The sequence below is a fragment of the Neomonachus schauinslandi genome, chromosome 7 (assembly GCF_002201575.2).
Source record: "Neomonachus schauinslandi chromosome 7, ASM220157v2, whole genome shotgun sequence".
Lineage (NCBI taxonomy): Eukaryota > Metazoa > Chordata > Mammalia > Carnivora > Phocidae > Neomonachus > Neomonachus schauinslandi.
The window spans coordinates 66,621,238-66,639,886 of record NC_058409.1 but is presented as its reverse complement, the minus strand read 5'-3'; the positions used below and the strand labels follow the sequence as shown (position 1 = coordinate 66,639,886).

Genomic DNA, 18,649 nt, shown 5'->3' with positions numbered 1-18,649 from the left:
TGTGTGTGTGTGTGTGTGTGTGTGTGTGTGTGTGTGTGTGTGTGTGTGTGTGAGATATCTTCTTTATCCATTCATCTGTCGATGGACATCTTGGCTCTTTCCATAGTTTGGCTATTGTGGACATTGCTTCTATAAACTTCGGGGTGCACGTACCCCTTCAGATCCCTACATTTGTATCTTTGGGGTAAATACCCAGTAGTGACCTTTTAACACAGATGAAGCATCAACAAACTCTTATTAGCAGTAAACAATTTTGAGTTGATATTTAGAATATCTCTAACAATTGTTGTATTTGGAAATATGTGATAATAAAATTTAACATTTTCTGACAATTTAATCTAAAAACTAACACCATTTAATTTCAATTAATGAGACCCACAGACTATGCTAAATTAAATCAGTTAAAATTAAAAAAATTATAAATCAATATGATATAATTAAATTCAACTAGATTAGAAAAGAATTTGCCAGACATTATTCTAAGTACTTTTCTTGTATCAAGTCATTTAATCCCTATACCATCTCTATGGGGCAGGTAACATTGTCCACATTTTACCAATGACTAACCAGAGGCACAAAGATGGTGAGGAAGTCACATAAGGTATCATGCTAGTACCTGGTAGACATATCAAGGGGCATTCTGTAAGAGTTTGTCTAATCTCTTGCTCCCTACATACAATTCCTCATCAAACCAGGTATAAAACCTTCAATTATCCAAACGTTCATTCTGTGCTATGCTCTTACCCAGGTGCTGATCATCAGTCTTCTCATACTGCTTTCCTCAAAGTTAATGATTATACTCGGAGTACAGTAACAGAGACCTTACCAGGTCCTACACTGATTTTGCCTATAAAAATTTAGTCAGTATCACACAGATTTGCATTTAATTATTCTTTAGGGGTGCCTGGGTGGCTCAGATGGTTAAGTGTCTGCCTTCGGCTCAGGTCATGATCCCAGGGTCCTGGGATCGAGCCCCACATCGGGCTCCGTGCTCAGTGGGGAGCCTGCTTCTCCCTCTCCCTCTGCCTGCTGCTCCCCCTGCTTGTGCTCTCTCTCTGTCAAATAAATAAATAAAATCTTTAAAAAAAAATTGTTCTTTAATTATTTCACATTATACCTTATGCCTATTTTGAACTGCCCCAAGCATGCTGCATGGTTCCAGGAACATAACAAGCATAAAATACATGTCAATTGTTTTTCCTATCCCATAGCACATTGATATTCTGCATATGCCATGTTATTAACAATAATTGTGCGTATTTACTGAATGCTTACCACGTGCCAGATATTCCATTAATTTTCACATATATTATTATATTTAAGCCCCATGATATTTCTGTATAATAGATAAGGAAATTGGGGCCAAAAAAGATTATGTTCAATACTTTACTATATATTGGAACATAAGTTATCTTACACCACCACCCACAGCTCCTAGCTACTGCTGAATGCGATATTCCCTTCTGGTTTTATTTCTATCTCACTCAATAAACTGTGAGTTCCTTGAAAACTAGTCTTTATGTTATAATTCTTACTCAATAAGACTAATTACTGGATTTTATTACAATTCATTTGCTATTAGAATTGATCCTAAATCTTGTTAAGAAAAAAAAGGATGGGTATTGTGTGAGAATTTTAACCTTGACTATAATCTGAATTTAATATTAGCAGCAGTTAAGGAAATTTAAAGTAAATTTCCTTCTATAATCCTGAACCATAATTACTTACATTGTGGACAAGAATGTTGCTCACTATATAGTATATCCATCCAGGGTATTATGGTAAGGTGAAGAAATTTATTTATGAGAAACCTTATTCTATATGTCAAAACAGAGTCAACATGTAGCTCTTAGAATCTTACTTTTGGAATATGTAATTCCAGTTTCCTTAAGAAGATTTTATTTTTCTTATAAATATTGCCCTAAAACTGATGTTAAATTGATATCAAATTAATATCACTAATCTTTCTTCTTTTATTTGTTCCCTTATTCCAGGAAATCTAGATTCTTCCCTTTATTTGTCCTCTTAGAGAGATGTGACTAATGAACAAGCTGTAACACAATAACTGCTCTCAGCTCTGCAAGCACAAGGCATGCTCTCTACCAGGAGCCACCCGACTCTCTACAAAGCCCCTGAGCCACAACCCCAGGGCAAGTGGTTGCTACTTTTCAAAAGAAGTTGCTGCGCCAGATAGTCTGCCCAACGTGGGTCACTCCTCATTCTTATCCCCAACCAGTCCTTCTCAACTCTCAATGACTCACAAATTTACAGGATTTCTTACTGCTATACACTCCTGTCCCCCTTCCCTCATGCAGTTGCTGGACCCACATGCTCATCGCCAAAGAGGCTCTATGGATCAGGGAATCTTCCAGAGTGGATCAAGGTGAGAGAGGCTCAGGATCCTGCTACCAGGACTATCCCTGGAATCCCCAGGTTGACTTCAGAATGATTTGGAAGCTACAGTATATAATACAATAGTACTAGAGGTCAGTTGTACTGGAGTACACAGAAGCATTTAACAATTTAGTTTGGAAACATAAGGGACTTTTAAAACAAAATTTTGTGTTTTCAAGTGTCCCACTTCCATTTGTCTTATAGATAAACTTCTGTGAGGTGATGCTTTCAAAGTTAGAGCTCACTATTTTTATAGACTTTTCTACTATACCTTAATTTCTTAATTTATTTTTTTAGGATTCTTACCTCCCATAATAATAATAACACACTAATGGTTACTTACTTGGGCGATTCTGTACTTTCTCTATTAGAGTAGAGTTGAGTAGCTCAATAAACACAGACTCCGATCTTTCTGGTTCATCATCATCCAAAATTGAAATAGTTATGGTTGCCTCACTCTGATTGGCTCTGAAAAGAGCAAATCCAGAAGCTGGTATATAGTCTCTTCCTTGAGTTGCTCTGGCTATACTAGGTGGAAAATAAGGTGGTTTTTCCATATCATCCAGTGTTGCATATGTGACTAGGACTTTTCCCATGAGGCCTTTTAACCTTATCACTGACAGCGTGATATTCTGGGTTGCTTCCTCAACTTTGATAAGTCTATTTTTCTCAGAAAAGATGAAGACCCCACAAGGATCGTCACTAGCCAAAACTGTTAATGTGGCATTAGTATGAACTCCCAAGGAGCCACTGGAGACACTGAGGATTGACACAGAGAAGGCCTTATCCAGTTCTGGATCTTCATCTGGAAGTATTTCCACTGTGATGTTGGCACTCTTCTGCCCAATCTCAAATGTGACATTGCCAGAGGTGAAGGCAAGATCACCATCAGGATCGGAGGCTATGCTCCAAAGCAAAGTCACTTGAGACAGAGCTCCATGGCTTCTCATAATCTGTAAAATATTTAATAGCAAAATGTATTAAGAGAGGGATTAAAATCATTGATTTAGAGGTTTGTAAATATAGAATGACAGCAGGATATTAAATTTTTATTTTCTACAAGTTTTTCTCAAGAATATAAGATTCTTGATGGCAGGGACCAAGTACTACCCACCTTTGAAGACCCTCACAGTACTTAAAAAGTGATTGTTGCATGAAGCTACACATTGAACATTTTTAGCTTCTAACTAAACTATAACTGTATCTTTTCTGCAATCATATATTAGTAATAAAGCAAATATAATTAATAATTTCTTTTACATACCCATGAAAATTTCTGCTTTTACTACAAAGATGGTATATACTTCATTGTAAGGAAGAAATGGGTGATATTTTCTGAAAAATTAGCCATAAAACTCATTTTTTAAAACAAATTATATTTCCTTTAACATGTTTCTCCCAAAGTTGGATAAAATATACTTAAGAAGAAATACTTTTGCCAAAAATATATTAAGAAGAATAAACAGCTTTAAATATGAATGTTAACTCAAAATAACATTCAAGACAAAAATTTTATAAAGCTTCATCTTTTCCCTTAATTCTTTTTTTCTTTTTTTGAATAATTAGTTATCCTTTCTAAAGTTGTTCAGATTACTCCACAAAAATTTACTGAAGATCTACCATTGAGTGGTCTTTCTTCATTATTTATATAAAATCTGAGGGAGCTGAGCAAGCTTCTAGCTCCTCCCAGTTGTTTAACAACAGAATCAACTTAATTCCTAACTGGAAAAAGCAGAGGAAGAAGTAGACACACACACACACACACACACACACACACACACACACCATAAAGAGTTGTCATTATTATTGCTGTTCACAAATGTTTTGGATTTTCTTTCCTTTTGGGAGAGAGGTCAGATAAGATTGCATTTTTCTACCCATTAGTGTTATGCATGGCCATGTGACTTGCTTTGACCAAAAAAGACTAAGCGGAAATGTTACGAATCCCTTCCAGAAAGAAACTATAAGAGCCAGGATGCATTTCTCCACATCTACATTTTCCCCTCCGTGAAGACAGAAGCACCTGCCAAGATGTTGCCACTGTGATCCTTGATCCCTTGATAACTGGTGACAGCCAAGTTAAGCTGGAGATACACCATGAGTGGAAAAACAAATCCTTGTCATATTAAGCCACTGAGCTTTAAGCGATGTTTGTTCCCACAGCCTAAGTGAATTAATACAAAATCCATATAAAATAATACTTGCACAGCTCCACTATATTCCTGAAAGAGTCAGGATTCCTCAAAATCATAAGACAAACTTAGATGCAAAACTACATACAAAAACAAATGTCAAATCACTATTCAATTATCAGTTTGTATTGCGTGTACCACTAGGCTCGTTCCCCTCTATCCAAAAAGGAAAAAAAAAAAAACCATAAAGGACACCTTCATAATACAATAAAACAGTTTTAAAAGAACAGAAAGTGTTTAAGAGTGGAGGGAAAACTGTACTCACATTTAATGGAACAATGCTGTACCCATCTTCCGGTTCAGTTCCGCTGACAAAGAGTGACTCAGGGCTAAATTCAAATATACCATGAGCATGGTCAGAGGCTGCAATTGTCACCAGAATTTGCGAGGCCACTCCTAGACTGGCTGCATAAGTAAGTTCCAACAAATAGCAAGAAAATGTTAATAAGTAATTTACAAACCAAAGGAAAAGCCAAGGAACAACTTTTTGAAAAGAGTTGTACCATTCATTGAGTATGTTCTAATTTGTTTTAGAAAGAAAGGCAGACACAAATGGTTGCCACACATATTCACGGTTTTATGACCTTTCTCTATTTTGGCGCCAATGTGATATACAAGTGCTGTATAAGCACTTGGAGATGAATAAGGAAAACTTGTTTTTCTTTTTCTGCCCTATGAAAGAGAACATTCTTCCACACAGAGTATATGAGGAAAGTCTCCCACGACCTTTGCTGACCTCAGAAGAACATGAGCCAAAATGACTCTTACCTTTATGAAACAGTTTCCCTATGATTTTCATCAATCTGACTGAACAGATTCTTGGTTTAATGTGCATTAGTTCTAGGCCTATTTTTTCATCACATTATGATATTATAGATCTACCTTCCCTGGACCCAAACACTCCAATCTTGTAACTAAAGAGGTGCCAATATCTACAGAAGTATTGAATTCTTTCCTAAGAAGTATGTTTAACTTTTATGTTGTATTAATATATGCAGACAAGAAAATGAACAATTCCAAAAGTAACTGAGTAATTAAATACAGTGGTTACATGAGGCATTGATGAAACTTAGGAATGAGAGGGGTAGGAACATGAGTTCTAGCCTTAAAACATAAAACCTGAAATTGTGATAAAGGAACATTTGAGGATTAGAAAAAGTTCTCCCTTGAGAAATAATTTTCTCTCAATACAAAAAAAAAGTATTTGAGGTAAAAAGCTGAATCATGCTTGCATAGGAATCTACTTCAAATGCATTCTCTTTTCAGTATTCCCTCCCACTGACTGGCAACTTATTCTCCCCACTGATCGCCTTTTTAATTTCTTTTTTTCCCATCTGCTTTGCTTAAATGCTACATATAAAGACTGCTGGCTCTTTTTATAAATAAAATAAGCATGATGCATTTAACAGAAAAATATAAATGTTCTATTTCTCTTTTTTTAGGTATTCAAAGCTATATAAAAATATTTTTCAAAAATCATTTTATGAATGATATTCAAGCAAAATTTCTATTACAACTAGAATCAGGAAACTGTATTGGGTTCATACAGAGGAAAGTGTGGGCTTTGGAGGCAGGCAAAGACTTGATTCTGGCTTGATCACTTCCTAGCTGGGTAACTGTAACACGGAGCAAATAATACTTTATAAAGTTGCTGCTATGGTTACTGAGGTAAAATATGTAAAGAACCTGCACATAGTAGGTGTAAATAACTGGTTAGTATTGTTGTCTCTAAAAAGAAGAGTTAAAATAAAATGCAGACTAGTAAAGGGCCTTGGAACAGCTGCTTACCATGCTTGTGAATAGTTGGAAGGAAGAATTCCATGTCCCCGTCACCACTACCACTGCCATCAACCCTAAAGAATTCAGTCACTTCACAAGGAGACACAGAGACACACCCACACAACACACATTGACACAATGAGAAAATGGAGAGCTCTTAAAACATATCCAGAAAAGAGGAAAATGTAGTAATATTCACCCAATGACATGCATTCTTCCATAGAAAATAAATTATTTGAAGTGATAAAAGTATAACATTCATCAAGCTACCAATTTATTAAAAATTCATCCATAGCTTTAGGGAATACTCCATGTAAGTTGTAATTGGTATCTCCCATTTCTGTCAACTTAACCAGTTGTCTTTTTAAATCACTTATTTAAAATAATGTAAATTGTTTCTAACATTTTAAATATTTTTAAAATATTTGTGCTTGTGTACAATCACACAGTTAGGCCTGTATGATTATGACTATGACAGAGTCACCTTACCGCTCACCACAATCAACTCAAAACTTAGGGAAATGCACCTAACATTTCCCTCCAGCCATACGTTCAAATTCCTACTTTATTTACCATTCTCAGACTTGATCACCCTTTTGCCACTGACATGGTAGTAAGAAACCTAGACAAGCAGTCTACAACAATCTGTTTCAGGCCTGGTTGTGAAAGATACCCACTATAAAATCTTCAGTAAGTCATTAAAACTCTTGGTACCTCAGTTTCCTTGCCTAAAAAATGTGCTGCCTTTTACAGAACTGCTCTAAAGACCAAGTAAATAATGTAAAAAATAAAGTACTTGGCAATGTATAAGAACTATGATAAAGAGAAAGTGGTTTACCTTCACTTCCAGTACATCTTAAACCCTGCCCATTAATTTACCAAAAGTTTGCAAAGACGACAGGAAGCATAGTGATGGCAGCAATGGAAAAGAAGAAGAGTAAGAGAAGCAAGTCCACATCCAGCCCTATGTGCTTCTACTAGTGTCCCTGATTGACACGCTAGTTTAAGATCTGCCCTGCTCTTCTGTTCTTCCCCACAACAGGACTGGGATACACCAGACATGAGAATTTATGGCACCCCAAATCTGAAATCACCTTAGAGACTTAAGATGCAAAATGAATTTTAAGGAATATCCAGTGCATCCCCCATATTATCTACAAGTCATGAGAGAGGATAGTTCAACACCGATGCATTCTGGCTAACACAAAACATCTATGCAGGTGGCTATCTTATGTAGAGTAGGTTTTAGAGACAAAACAATATGGAATAACGGTTGCTCCCTTGCCTCTCATAAGAATTTAGCTCCTCGCAATACTGCACGTCTTAGACAGTCCTTAGCTATGACTTGGGGAATAGAAGCCAGTGTCTAGATTCCTTTACCTCCAATTCCAACTCACTGAGGGGAAAATGAGATTCTCTGCCACTAACTATTGCTTACTCAGAGTCTGCAAGATTGGTTTTCAACTGAATACTCATGCACAATTAATACCTAACAATTCATATTCTACAGATAAAGGAAGAAGTTTCTACATAAAACACCAAGTATCACTATGATCAGAAATATTACTTCTGAAGAATACTTAATGTTCCTTATTAATCAATAATGATCGCTAACATTTTCTCTATTATGTAAGTATTGTTAACTACAAGTGATACAAAGAACAGCTTTTCAAATGTTTTATAGTGACCCCTAATTCATGAAGTCGTGTCATGAAAATATGATTTGGAGATGTGAGGACTTGTCTCTGGAGGACAAACAAAGCTGGTATTTTTACATGCCATCCTCCAAACAGGCCATCCAGAATATTTTTACTGCTTTATGCAGTCAACCAAGCTGTGGCACTGTTTTATCATTTCCCTGGTTTGAACTCTTTTGCTTTCACTTGGGCTCTGGGAACACAGGGAAGGGAAATTTGTGGAAACTTTCCATACTTACTCCAAAGTCTCATTACATAGTAAAAGACAATTTTATATTTCTGTTTTACTCAATCTCTCCCTTTGGATGGTTTATATAGTATTATAACCTTCTTCATTAAAACACGAAGATAATAATAAGACAATAATACCAGGTTTTGGAAGGAAGAGACCGTCCTGCTGATACCATAGCAACTCTCAATATCTTACATTTATATAAAGGGACTATGGTACATATCACATGCACTCTATAACACCCCCAGCAGCACCTAAAAATCAAACACAGTAATACTTCTGCAAAGAAACCTATATAAATAGTTCATCCAAATGAGATAAATACTGTAAGTAGCATCTCTTCAGTGCAGATGAGTTTTGCCATGAAATGAATTCTGACTCCAAAAATCTTTGAAAACTGGAGATTTTGAATATCAGAATTGAGGATAAAGTACTAATTGACCTGTTTTATTGACTCATAATAAATTATCTAAAATGGCTAGTTTTCACCTGGGCTACACCTGGAGACAGCTCTAAAGGAGCTACCATGAAAACTGAAAGAGGAAGAAAGGAAAGACACGATTTTAGGGGCACCTACTATGAATGACAACTATAATTTGGTGATCCAGGGGGTGCCTGGGTGGCTCAGTCAGTTGGGCATCCAACTCTTGATTTCGGCTCAGGTAGTGATCTCAGGGTCATGGGATCGGGCCCACATGGGGCTCTGGGCTCAGCAGGGAGTCTGCTTGGGATTCTCTCCTTCTCCTCTCCCTCTGTCCTTCCCCTTGCTCACACAATCTCGCTCTCTCTCTCTCTCTCAAATAAATAAATAAATCTTAAAGTTTTAAAAAATAATAATAATTTAGTGCTTCAGAACAATTATACTATTTCATTCTAAAAGCACATCTACTTCTGGGGTTGTTTTATATGTATGTAAAGCAATATTTTGTGCTACATAGAAACATAATAATAAATATATTTCTAAATTTAAAAAAATAAAATAAAATAAAAGCACTCTATTTGGAAAAGACCAATGGGTAGTAAAAGGGGAAAAAACAGCACAGTAGGTGGTGTCCTTATAATAAACATTAGAAATATTAACTTAGAATTAACCAAACCTCACAGCAAAAGTTTATGTAAATAAAACTATGAGTTGAATATTAATTTCTAAAACTAATATTCTAAATTTATGTAGAGAGATGGAAATCTTTTTACCAAGAAAAAAGTGACTATCCATCAAAAACTTTCTACCATATATATCTTAAGTAATTATTAACCTTCGGGGTGCTTTTTCCAAAGACTGGTAATTCACTCATTTAAAAAAAATGGTAACATTGATTCAAAGGATCATATTTCCTTAATAAAATCAACTATCCTCAAGATGGATGAACAAGCAAATATTTGATACTTCTGAGTCACCAGCTTACCTCCTCCCTCCAAGTTCAATAACTCAACTTTAAAAGATTTTTCCAATTCAGGGACAGAATTATCAGTGATGTTAACAGAAATGTATTTGTATCTTTCTCCTGGTTGAAATTCTAAGGTACCAGCAACACTCTGAAATACAAATAAAAGATTTGTCCATTAGATTATAATTATTCTGTATATTGATGTGCAAGATGAGAATGTCTTCTATGTCCCAAATTATTATAAATACTGAAACAGAAGAACATAAGTAAAATATAAACCTGAAAACACTTAAGTGGATATGAATAGTGTTTGATATAAATTCTAAATAAATATTCTCCAACTAAGTAAAGCAGGTGGATTTTTATCTCTCTTGTTTACCTATTCATCAAAAAAAGTAGTCAAGACAAATGAGAAATCTGAACAAGTGATGTCCACAAATTCTTAAATTAATTCAATGAGATACACAAAACTCTTGACCACATATATTTAGAACTGTTCAAATTGTATCACTGAATAATGTAAATACTCAGTGCATAACAATGGCATTTTCATATTTTCATTCTGAGGACTTTTCCAAACAATAATAAATATCAGTCTATTGAGCATTAACGTTTTCTTGATCATACTTGCAACTGCAATTCATAATATAGATCTCTCATCAGAAAAGTTCACATACTAGAGGAAAAACAAAAAGTTATTTAAGTTCAAAGTTTTAAGACCTTTTTTTTCTCCCAACCTCATTATCTCTTACATAAACTTTGTCCCCTCAAGTCATGAGAACATATTTTAAAGTTGTTTAAATTTTTCTAGGTTAGCTTGTGTGGACAAACTATATTTCATTCTCAAGAGCTATTAATGATCTTAGAGCTAAATTGAGAAACCTAAGTACCAATTTACCTAATCACTCATTTATTTATTTTTTAATATTTATCAAATGCACGTCATGTACATGGTACCATTTTAGATGTTTGGGATTCAAAAACAGCCAAGACAAATCTCTAGCTAGCTGGAGACCATTCTACAAGGAGTGTTAACCATGTAATATAATAATTTGAATAGAATAACAACTGCTGTAAAGGGCATATAGTAAGCTCAAGAAGGAAGTAATTAACTTTGCCTAGAGGACAGTCATCAATGGAGTAATTCTACAAGTCTTAACAACAGAAATAATATTTGACTATCTTAGGAAACCATATTAACTTGACCTTAGCAATATCCTATACAATGAGCCATTTCCTCTTCCAGAAAAATATTCCTCTCTGGTATGCCATGATATCACACTCTCCATTTTTCGTTACCTTTCTAGCTCATCCTTTTTAGTGTTCTTTATTGATTTTAACAGGCTCCTTACAACCTCTAGAAACTACTGTCCATCAGACTCCCTCTAGACTCTTTGACAAGCGCACACACCATTTCCAAAGGATTAAGGGATTTACCTGGTAGTCCTCAGGACTGAATGCTGTCAGTGGCACTGTTCTAAATTCCGCCAGAACCCTCCCTAGGTGTCCTTGTGCCCGGACAACCAATAGCCTCACTTCTCCATCTTCCTCCTTCACAGTGATGTGTGGAATACTACTTGCAGGAAGGGTCATCGTGTCCTCAGGCTGAGGGGGCAGCCCTGTGGAGAACTGAAGCAAGCCTGCAGGACACAAAGAGAGGCAGGGCATTCTGGCCCCAATTATCCATGGAAGAACTTCTTATTCATTCGAAACAATCTTGTGCAATGATTTTGATCACCAGAATAAAATTCTGAGGGCTTTCGTTGAGAAAAGACTTTAGTGAAGATTTGATTTACATGCTTTTGACACAGACTATGTCAGTAAGTTTTCAAAATGTTAAAAGTTAAAATGATAATCTTCCTTGTCTCTACCCAAAGAATCTCATATTTGAATCTCTAGAATTCATCCTTGGACTTAGAGCAGAACATGATTAATGCCACCTTAAAGGATTTGCAACACATTTAAGAAAAATCTAACTAAGAAAATTAGAGTTGAAGAGCCTCTCAGGTTTCCTACACAGACCTTTAAATAGTTGCTCTTGCTTTATTCCTACAAAAGAACTATTAATTTTCAATATAGAGAAACAGTCTCTATTAGGACAGACATCTGTAATAATTCCCCAATTAAGAAAATTATCACTTTGCAGCTCAGACAAAAAGAAATTAATATAAACAGACAGTGATAACTCCACTTCTTGAAGCTTAATAAAATATAAATTAGAAAGTACTTCAATTAGTTAGGGGGTAACATATCACAACAGGATAATTTTTTAAATAAAAAAAAATTTTGAAAGCCATGAATAGAGATACTTTTTTTCATTTTAAATAATCCTGTATGTACTTTTAAAAATATATTTTTAAACTTCAGAAAAAAATATCCCTCAAAACAGCAGCTTAGAATTTCAAGAGCCTAGAAAAAGTTCTATTTCAATCATTTGCAAAAGTCCCTTAAGAAGTTCTTAACTAGACCAAGTACACCCAGAGAAGAGAGGACTATTTTTGCAAAAGGACTTGGTTACCGTATGGATGATCACTAGCTTTGATCGTGATATCTGTTGTTTCCTTTTCGGGATCTATGCTTGCACCACTGGTGGGAGCTGAACCTAGCTTCCCATCCCCAGGAACTGCAGAAACCAGCGTCACACGGAAATACTCATTAAGCTCAGGAATATCATCATCAAGAACATATATATTCAGGACCTATAAACATAAAAATCCAGAGGCATGAAGCAATGAGGCATACAGAAATTACTTACCACTTACCAGAAGAAAATAAAATAGCCAATTAAGTTATATTTAACTGAAGTTACTATTTAACATGATCCATTTCTTAAACATTAAAACACAGAGAGAGAGAGAGAAAGACCAAAGAAATTAATTATTTAAACAATAATGGGCACTGAGCAGTAACATTTTCAGTCTATAAATATCATATGCATTTATTAATATCATACCATATACGATATATTGGTGTATCAATGTAATATCATATATTGCTTGTACCAAAGACAGTGGTATTACCAACCTCAGGGTATAGAGTTCCTAAATAAGGAACTGCATGTTATCTGATGGGATGTGGTGGGGCAGTAGGAAAGGGCAACCTATACATGTCTAGTTCCTGCCTAGGGAATGCCTAACATACTCAGTAACAGCATTTTAGAAAACAGATTCACAACGGACCTTTAAAGTCTGGCACAAGCAATCCTTACAAAAATAAGCAATAACTCAGCCATGCTCCACAAAATTTAGGTCAAAATTTGAAGTAAAAAAACAATTCCCCCTTCCTTTATTAACTGAACAAGCATTTTTTGACACCTGACACCTACGATGTGTCAGGGTTAGAAATGGCTCCAGTCCCTAAGAGGCTCACAGTCTACTGTAGGAGAGAGATCTATGAAGAAAACATTTAAAATGCAATGTAAAATGCTAGTTAGTAGGTTTGTTGTCTAGTTCTGAATCACAAAATACAGTTATAGTGTTTAAATAATATATTGCACATATTAAAAATGTTATAAGATTTAAAATAAATAAATAGATGTAAAATGTCATGACAGAGTTAGGTACAAAATAAACAGACAAAAAAACAACAACTCTACCTACAAAAGATTTTACAACAGACACATTTTAAGCAAGTCTTAATGTATTAGTTGCAATTGTAAATAATAACGGGAAGGGCATTCCAATTAAAAGAAACAACACTTGTAAAGCCACAGTGCATGAAAGAATAAGGCATACAGGGAACTGCAATTAGACTGCCACGGTTGGAGCAGGAGATAAGGCTAGATAGATAATCAGGAGTCAGGTCACAGGGACTGTTTATGCTATCATTAAAAAAAAAAAATTGACTCTTGCTCAGGCCCATGGTGCCAGGAGGATGGGCAAGTGTTACAATCTTCATACAGCCAAGAAATTCCATAGCCACTGACGAGATCAGAAGTGCCATGATAAAGAGTACAAGAAAGCCCATTTGGGCATAGTCCTGAATGCTTTTAGAGGTGCTTCCCATGCAAAGGGAATTATGCTGGAAAAAAAGGTGGAAGCCAAAACAGCCAAATTGTGCCATCAGGAATTGTCAGGGTCCAGCTGATCAAGAATGGCACAAAAATCACAGCCTTTGTCCCCAATGATGTTTGTTTGAATTTTATTGGTGTGTTTTAGTCTATTGTAGTTTCTGTTCATGAAAGAGTTTCTCCCAGTTTTTTATATGATGAACAGGTATTTTTAGTGATTGCCGCTGACACTAGGAGTAAATTGTTGATTTTATTCCAGAAAAATGATGGAGTTCTGATGGCTGTATCTGGTCACAAAGATTATGCTGTTGGTGACCTTCCTGGAGTTTGTCAAAGTAGCCAATGTCTCTCTTTTGGCCTTATACAAAGGCAAGAAGGAAAGACCACAATCGTAAATTTTGATGGTGAAAACATAACAGTCATAAATTTTCATATGCCAAAAAAGTTGGACTTTATTCCATAGGCAGTGGGGCAAAACTGAAGAATCATGAGCAGGAAATTGACAAAATGAGAATAAGTACCATGGCAGAATAAACAGAGTGGACAGGGCAGGAAAGAATGCTAGAAGTTGAGCTAGGAGGTGACTGACGAGAAATAATGAGATTCTGAACTAACGCAGTGACAGTGGAGAGGAAGAAAAAGAGATGGATTTGAGATTTGTTCTGGAGATAGAAGACCCAAACCCTGATGACTCAGTAACTATAGCAAGTGAGAGACAGAAAGGAATGAAGGGTGACTTCCGGTTTCTCCCAGAAATGAGAATGACAACAAACTCTAACTCCAAATGCAATCTCCAAAGTACTAGTCCTTGGGCCTAAAAGCATTTGGAGAACTTTTTTTTTTTTAATGAAGTTTTTCTAGAGTTTGATTTAGTAGGTCTGAGGTAGAATCTGAATTTAGCTTTAATGTTCATTTTTATCAAGGTTTTAAATAAGAAAGTAATATATGGCACAGCCAATATACTCAGAGGAGAAGTGCAAAAATGACACCTACTACCCAAATCATGTCATTGTTCTTGAACAAAAGGGAACAATATTTATTCTGAAGATTTAAAATGTCTTGTGCTTAGAAAGCAAGCTAACAAACGTTGCTCTGAAAAGTAACACCAAAACATCAAGATGTATGTTAAAAATAAAGCAGTAAATATTCTTAAAGGGTTGAAGCATACCAAAGTACTCATTCATTTTAGTGAAATGAAAACCCTATCAAGGTATAAGTAAATGTATTTTACCTGGTAACTCAGTAAACAACAAAAAAATATTTACCTTTACTTTATGTTACTATATGTTACATGCTCTGCTATTTTCTATTCTATTTTTAAACTCTACACCATAACTTGCTTAATTGATTGCATAACAGGCCATTTAAAGTAAACTTGAAAAACACATTTCCAATGTTCTTTTCTGTACTTCAGAGAAACAAACACACACACACATACACCCCACACACTTTCCAGACTCCCTTGCAGCTAGGTTTTCAGATACGACTTAAGTCTGTTCAGTTAGTCGCACTCCCCAGATATCTGGGGGGCAGCAGCAGAGCAGAGGCTACCTTATTGCTGTGTGTGCTAGAAAGCACAATCATGGAGCACTAGAGGCACCTCAGCACCCCGTCACTGGCTTGGTAAGACGGAGAGGCTGGTGTAGATCTAGCAGATGTGGTGTTACAAGCCAACCCCACTGTTCAATGTTATTATTTTGCTTTCAAAGTCAATTATTTTTTAAAGAAATTAAAAATGCAAAGATAGAAGGAAATATTTTAAATAAATCTTGACAAGAGTACATATAACTATTTTCCTGACCAAAATGTGTATGAATCCACTTTATAAAACAATGGTTTCAAGTTCTATTTTCATTTCATAGTTGGTAAATTTCCCAAGGGAAAATTTGTGGGATCAGCCCTGTTTTCTAAATAGAAACAATAAAGAGAACCAAATACTATCATTATAACTTGATTTAAAAAAAAAGAAAAGAAAAAGAACACTTTAAATCCAGAAGAGCAGTAAAAAAGAAAGCATCGGATTAAAATACAGTCCTTTACGATGGACTCTGAAAAACAAACAGGGTTCTAGAGGGGAGGGGGGTGGGAGGATGGGTTAGCCTGGTGGTGGGTACTGAGGAGGGCACGTTCTGCATGGAGCACTGGGTGTTATGCACAAACAATGAATCATGGAACACTTCATCTAAAACTAATGATGTAATGTATGGGGATTAACATAAGAATAAAAAAAAAATTAAAAAAAATAAAAATAAAAATAAAAAAATAAAAAAATAAAAAATAAATAAATAAAAATAAAATACAGTCCTTTAAATTTAATAATTTTAGCCTTATGAAAACTTGCTAGTGGTCCTAATTTTCCTCATTTTACCAAAGACCAGTAAAATATTTATCACGGATCTGCAGCCTGCTATTGGAGAAGTTTTGTTACAAACTTTTTAGTCTCCTTCTTCCCCCAAATTTTAGAGATTTGATCATTCTTCTTTTGTATTAACTCTTCAAATCTGTCTTCTCTCAATTTTATCTTTTTCATCCAATGAACTCCTAAATCCCTTAGAAATTTTCTCAAAGATTATATTTGTATGCATTAAGCTATTTTACTACTTATCACTGACGACATATAAGCATATTTATATTTTTAATGAAAAATTATACTGATGTGAATACTCTAATATGATAGACTAAAAGAATGTTTAAAAAAATTCTGATAGAGGACACAGTCTCATTCTAATTTCACTTGCAAGAAGTGCCACTTATTTCTGGAGCACCTATTCAGAAATGGGATGATGTTTCACAGAAAGTTTTGATAAAATTGGAGATCACTCGTACTTTCAAAACAAAGAAAAATTACTTCATTTTTCCACGTTTAAAAATAAAGTTGAGATCACAGTTACAAGAATTTCTCAGTGGCTGATTAAAAAGCAGAGTACCATTAAGAATTCTGCAGTTTCCCATTGTATCAGTAATAACAAAAAACCCACAATGACAAACCTTCAAGCCATACCATTTTTATTATATTGGGATTAAAGAACAGATAAAACTGTAACACACATCATTCAAAAATCCTGCTTTCTTTTTACATAAATAAATACAAAAACAGGGGCACCTGCGTGGCTCAGTCAGTCAAGCATCTACCTTCGGCTCAGGTCATGATCTTGGGGTCCTGGGATCAAGCCCCGCACCAGGCTCCTTGCTCAGTGGGGAATCTGCTTCTCCCTCTCCTTCTGTCCCTACCCCCCATCCCTAGCATGCTCTCTCTCTCTAAAATAAATAAAATCTTTAATAAATACAAAAACATTTTAAACCATGGTATTTACCTAATGATCTAAATACTTTAAATTGCTTAAGTAGCAAGATTCTGCAAACAAATTACAGAACCAACAGGTAAAGAAAAGCCTTCTAGGAGACTTTCAAGGAAACAAAGAAGGTAGCGTTTACCTCAGATCTCTGCCAAGGAAGGAATGTGATAGTTCCACTGGCATTAGCAAAATCGTCAACAAGGTAATTAATGCTGTCAGATTCGATCTGTGAGATGGTGTAAAACACATGCACATAATCCAGAGCTCCTCTGGTTCGCTCCACCACACATGAAATGGTGGATCCTTCGTCTGCAATCTGAAATTGAATGTAAATTATTTATAAGTATATACTGATTCAAATCAGTGATAAAATTGTAATGCTTTCATGGAGTCCTTTTACCATAAACTTAATTCTGTAACTTTCTAACACTCTAAGGAGACCTCTACATTCTTGTCTCACTCTTACAGATTTTACAAAAATACAAAATACAGAAATTATGCAAGTAATTATTATAATCAGTTCACTGTACATGCAGTTCATTCATTGAATTCATCCAGCCATAGTGCTGGACACTATGATACAAAAGATTACCCAAAAAAGCGCAGTGCATCCTCTGGATAAATCTAAAGAGGAAGATAAACTCGAAGTTCTAGATAAGTTGAGCACAGACAAACCAAATGGGGGGCAGAAGTGAGGGGTAGAGGGTAGAACATGACATCAGGGAGAACATTCTAGGCATGGATAAAAAGTAATAGAGTGGATTTCATGAAACAATTTTGAGGATAGCATAAAGTGACAAGTGGCGAAAGCCTTGAGAAATGTCTGGTAGGGAGATAAGAGTCAGGTCAGTGAGGGCATTTATGTTATGCTTAATATTTTTTGATAGTTTTGTCATATATACGTATGTATATACATGTCTATAGGTATTTTTCACAGGGAAAATATTTTTATCTGAACACTTAACACTTAAAAATTATATGAAGCAAGAAGTTGGAAGAGCTTGTATTTATTTATTCATTTAGAGAGCATATGAGCAGGGGAGGGGCAGAGGAAGAGAGAATTCCAAGCAGACTCCATGCCCAGTACAGAGTTCAACATGGGATTCAGTCTCATGACCCTGAGATCATGACCTGAGCCGAAATCAAGAGTCAGACGCCTAAACAACTGAGCCACCCAGGCGCCCTGAAAGGTCTTTTAGAATAAAGTCTTCAAGCTCTTAAATTCTCAGTCTTTTAATGCAATTTTATTTTTATGTTAGTAATCATATATGTAATTCATAGAAAAAAGAACTGAAACTGAATATACAGAGCTCAAAATACAAATCCTAACTTAGATAATGTCATTCTATTTCTCATATCAATCATAAGCACCTCTGTCAGCATTAGATAGAGCCATTCTGGAGTCAACATTGGTACTGGAAAGAACAGATTTGAAATTTATCCACAAATAGGCAATAGTCAAAACAGTTATCAATGAGCATGGAGGCACCAGATGTTCCAGTAAATGCAGAGTTTCACCAACCATCAACGCCCCTACTTCAAAGAGTAATAGCAACCTTAGGTTGCTATGCCCCGTAGTAAACAAGACCAAACACTCCTGGAACAATACTGTAACTCTTCTATTTGCCTGCAGGTCCTGGCATGAGAAGCCCAAAATGACCG

General features: G+C 35.5%; 1 protein-coding gene and 1 pseudogene across 1 annotated transcript in view; one reads left to right on the top strand and one right to left on the bottom strand.

The window, feature by feature from the left end:
- The window catches only part of ADGRV1 (adhesion G protein-coupled receptor V1), a 521,249-nt gene that overhangs the window by 411,214 nt on the left and 91,386 nt on the right, over positions 1 to 18,649 (bottom strand). The window contains exons 22-28 of the mRNA XM_044916755.1: positions 17,127 to 17,303; positions 12,201 to 12,381; positions 11,120 to 11,322; positions 9,701 to 9,830; positions 6,375 to 6,455; positions 4,852 to 4,991; positions 2,738 to 3,347 (exon numbers count right to left, since the gene is read on the bottom strand). Of these exons, the coding sequence (XP_044772690.1) occupies positions 2,738 to 3,347; positions 4,852 to 4,991; positions 6,375 to 6,455; positions 9,701 to 9,830; positions 11,120 to 11,322; positions 12,201 to 12,381; positions 17,127 to 17,303 (1,522 nt within the window). The remainder of the gene's footprint in view (positions 1 to 2,737; positions 3,348 to 4,851; positions 4,992 to 6,374; positions 6,456 to 9,700; positions 9,831 to 11,119; positions 11,323 to 12,200; positions 12,382 to 17,126; positions 17,304 to 18,649) is intronic.
- Positions 13,556 to 14,086, top strand: LOC110588984 (annotated as a pseudogene).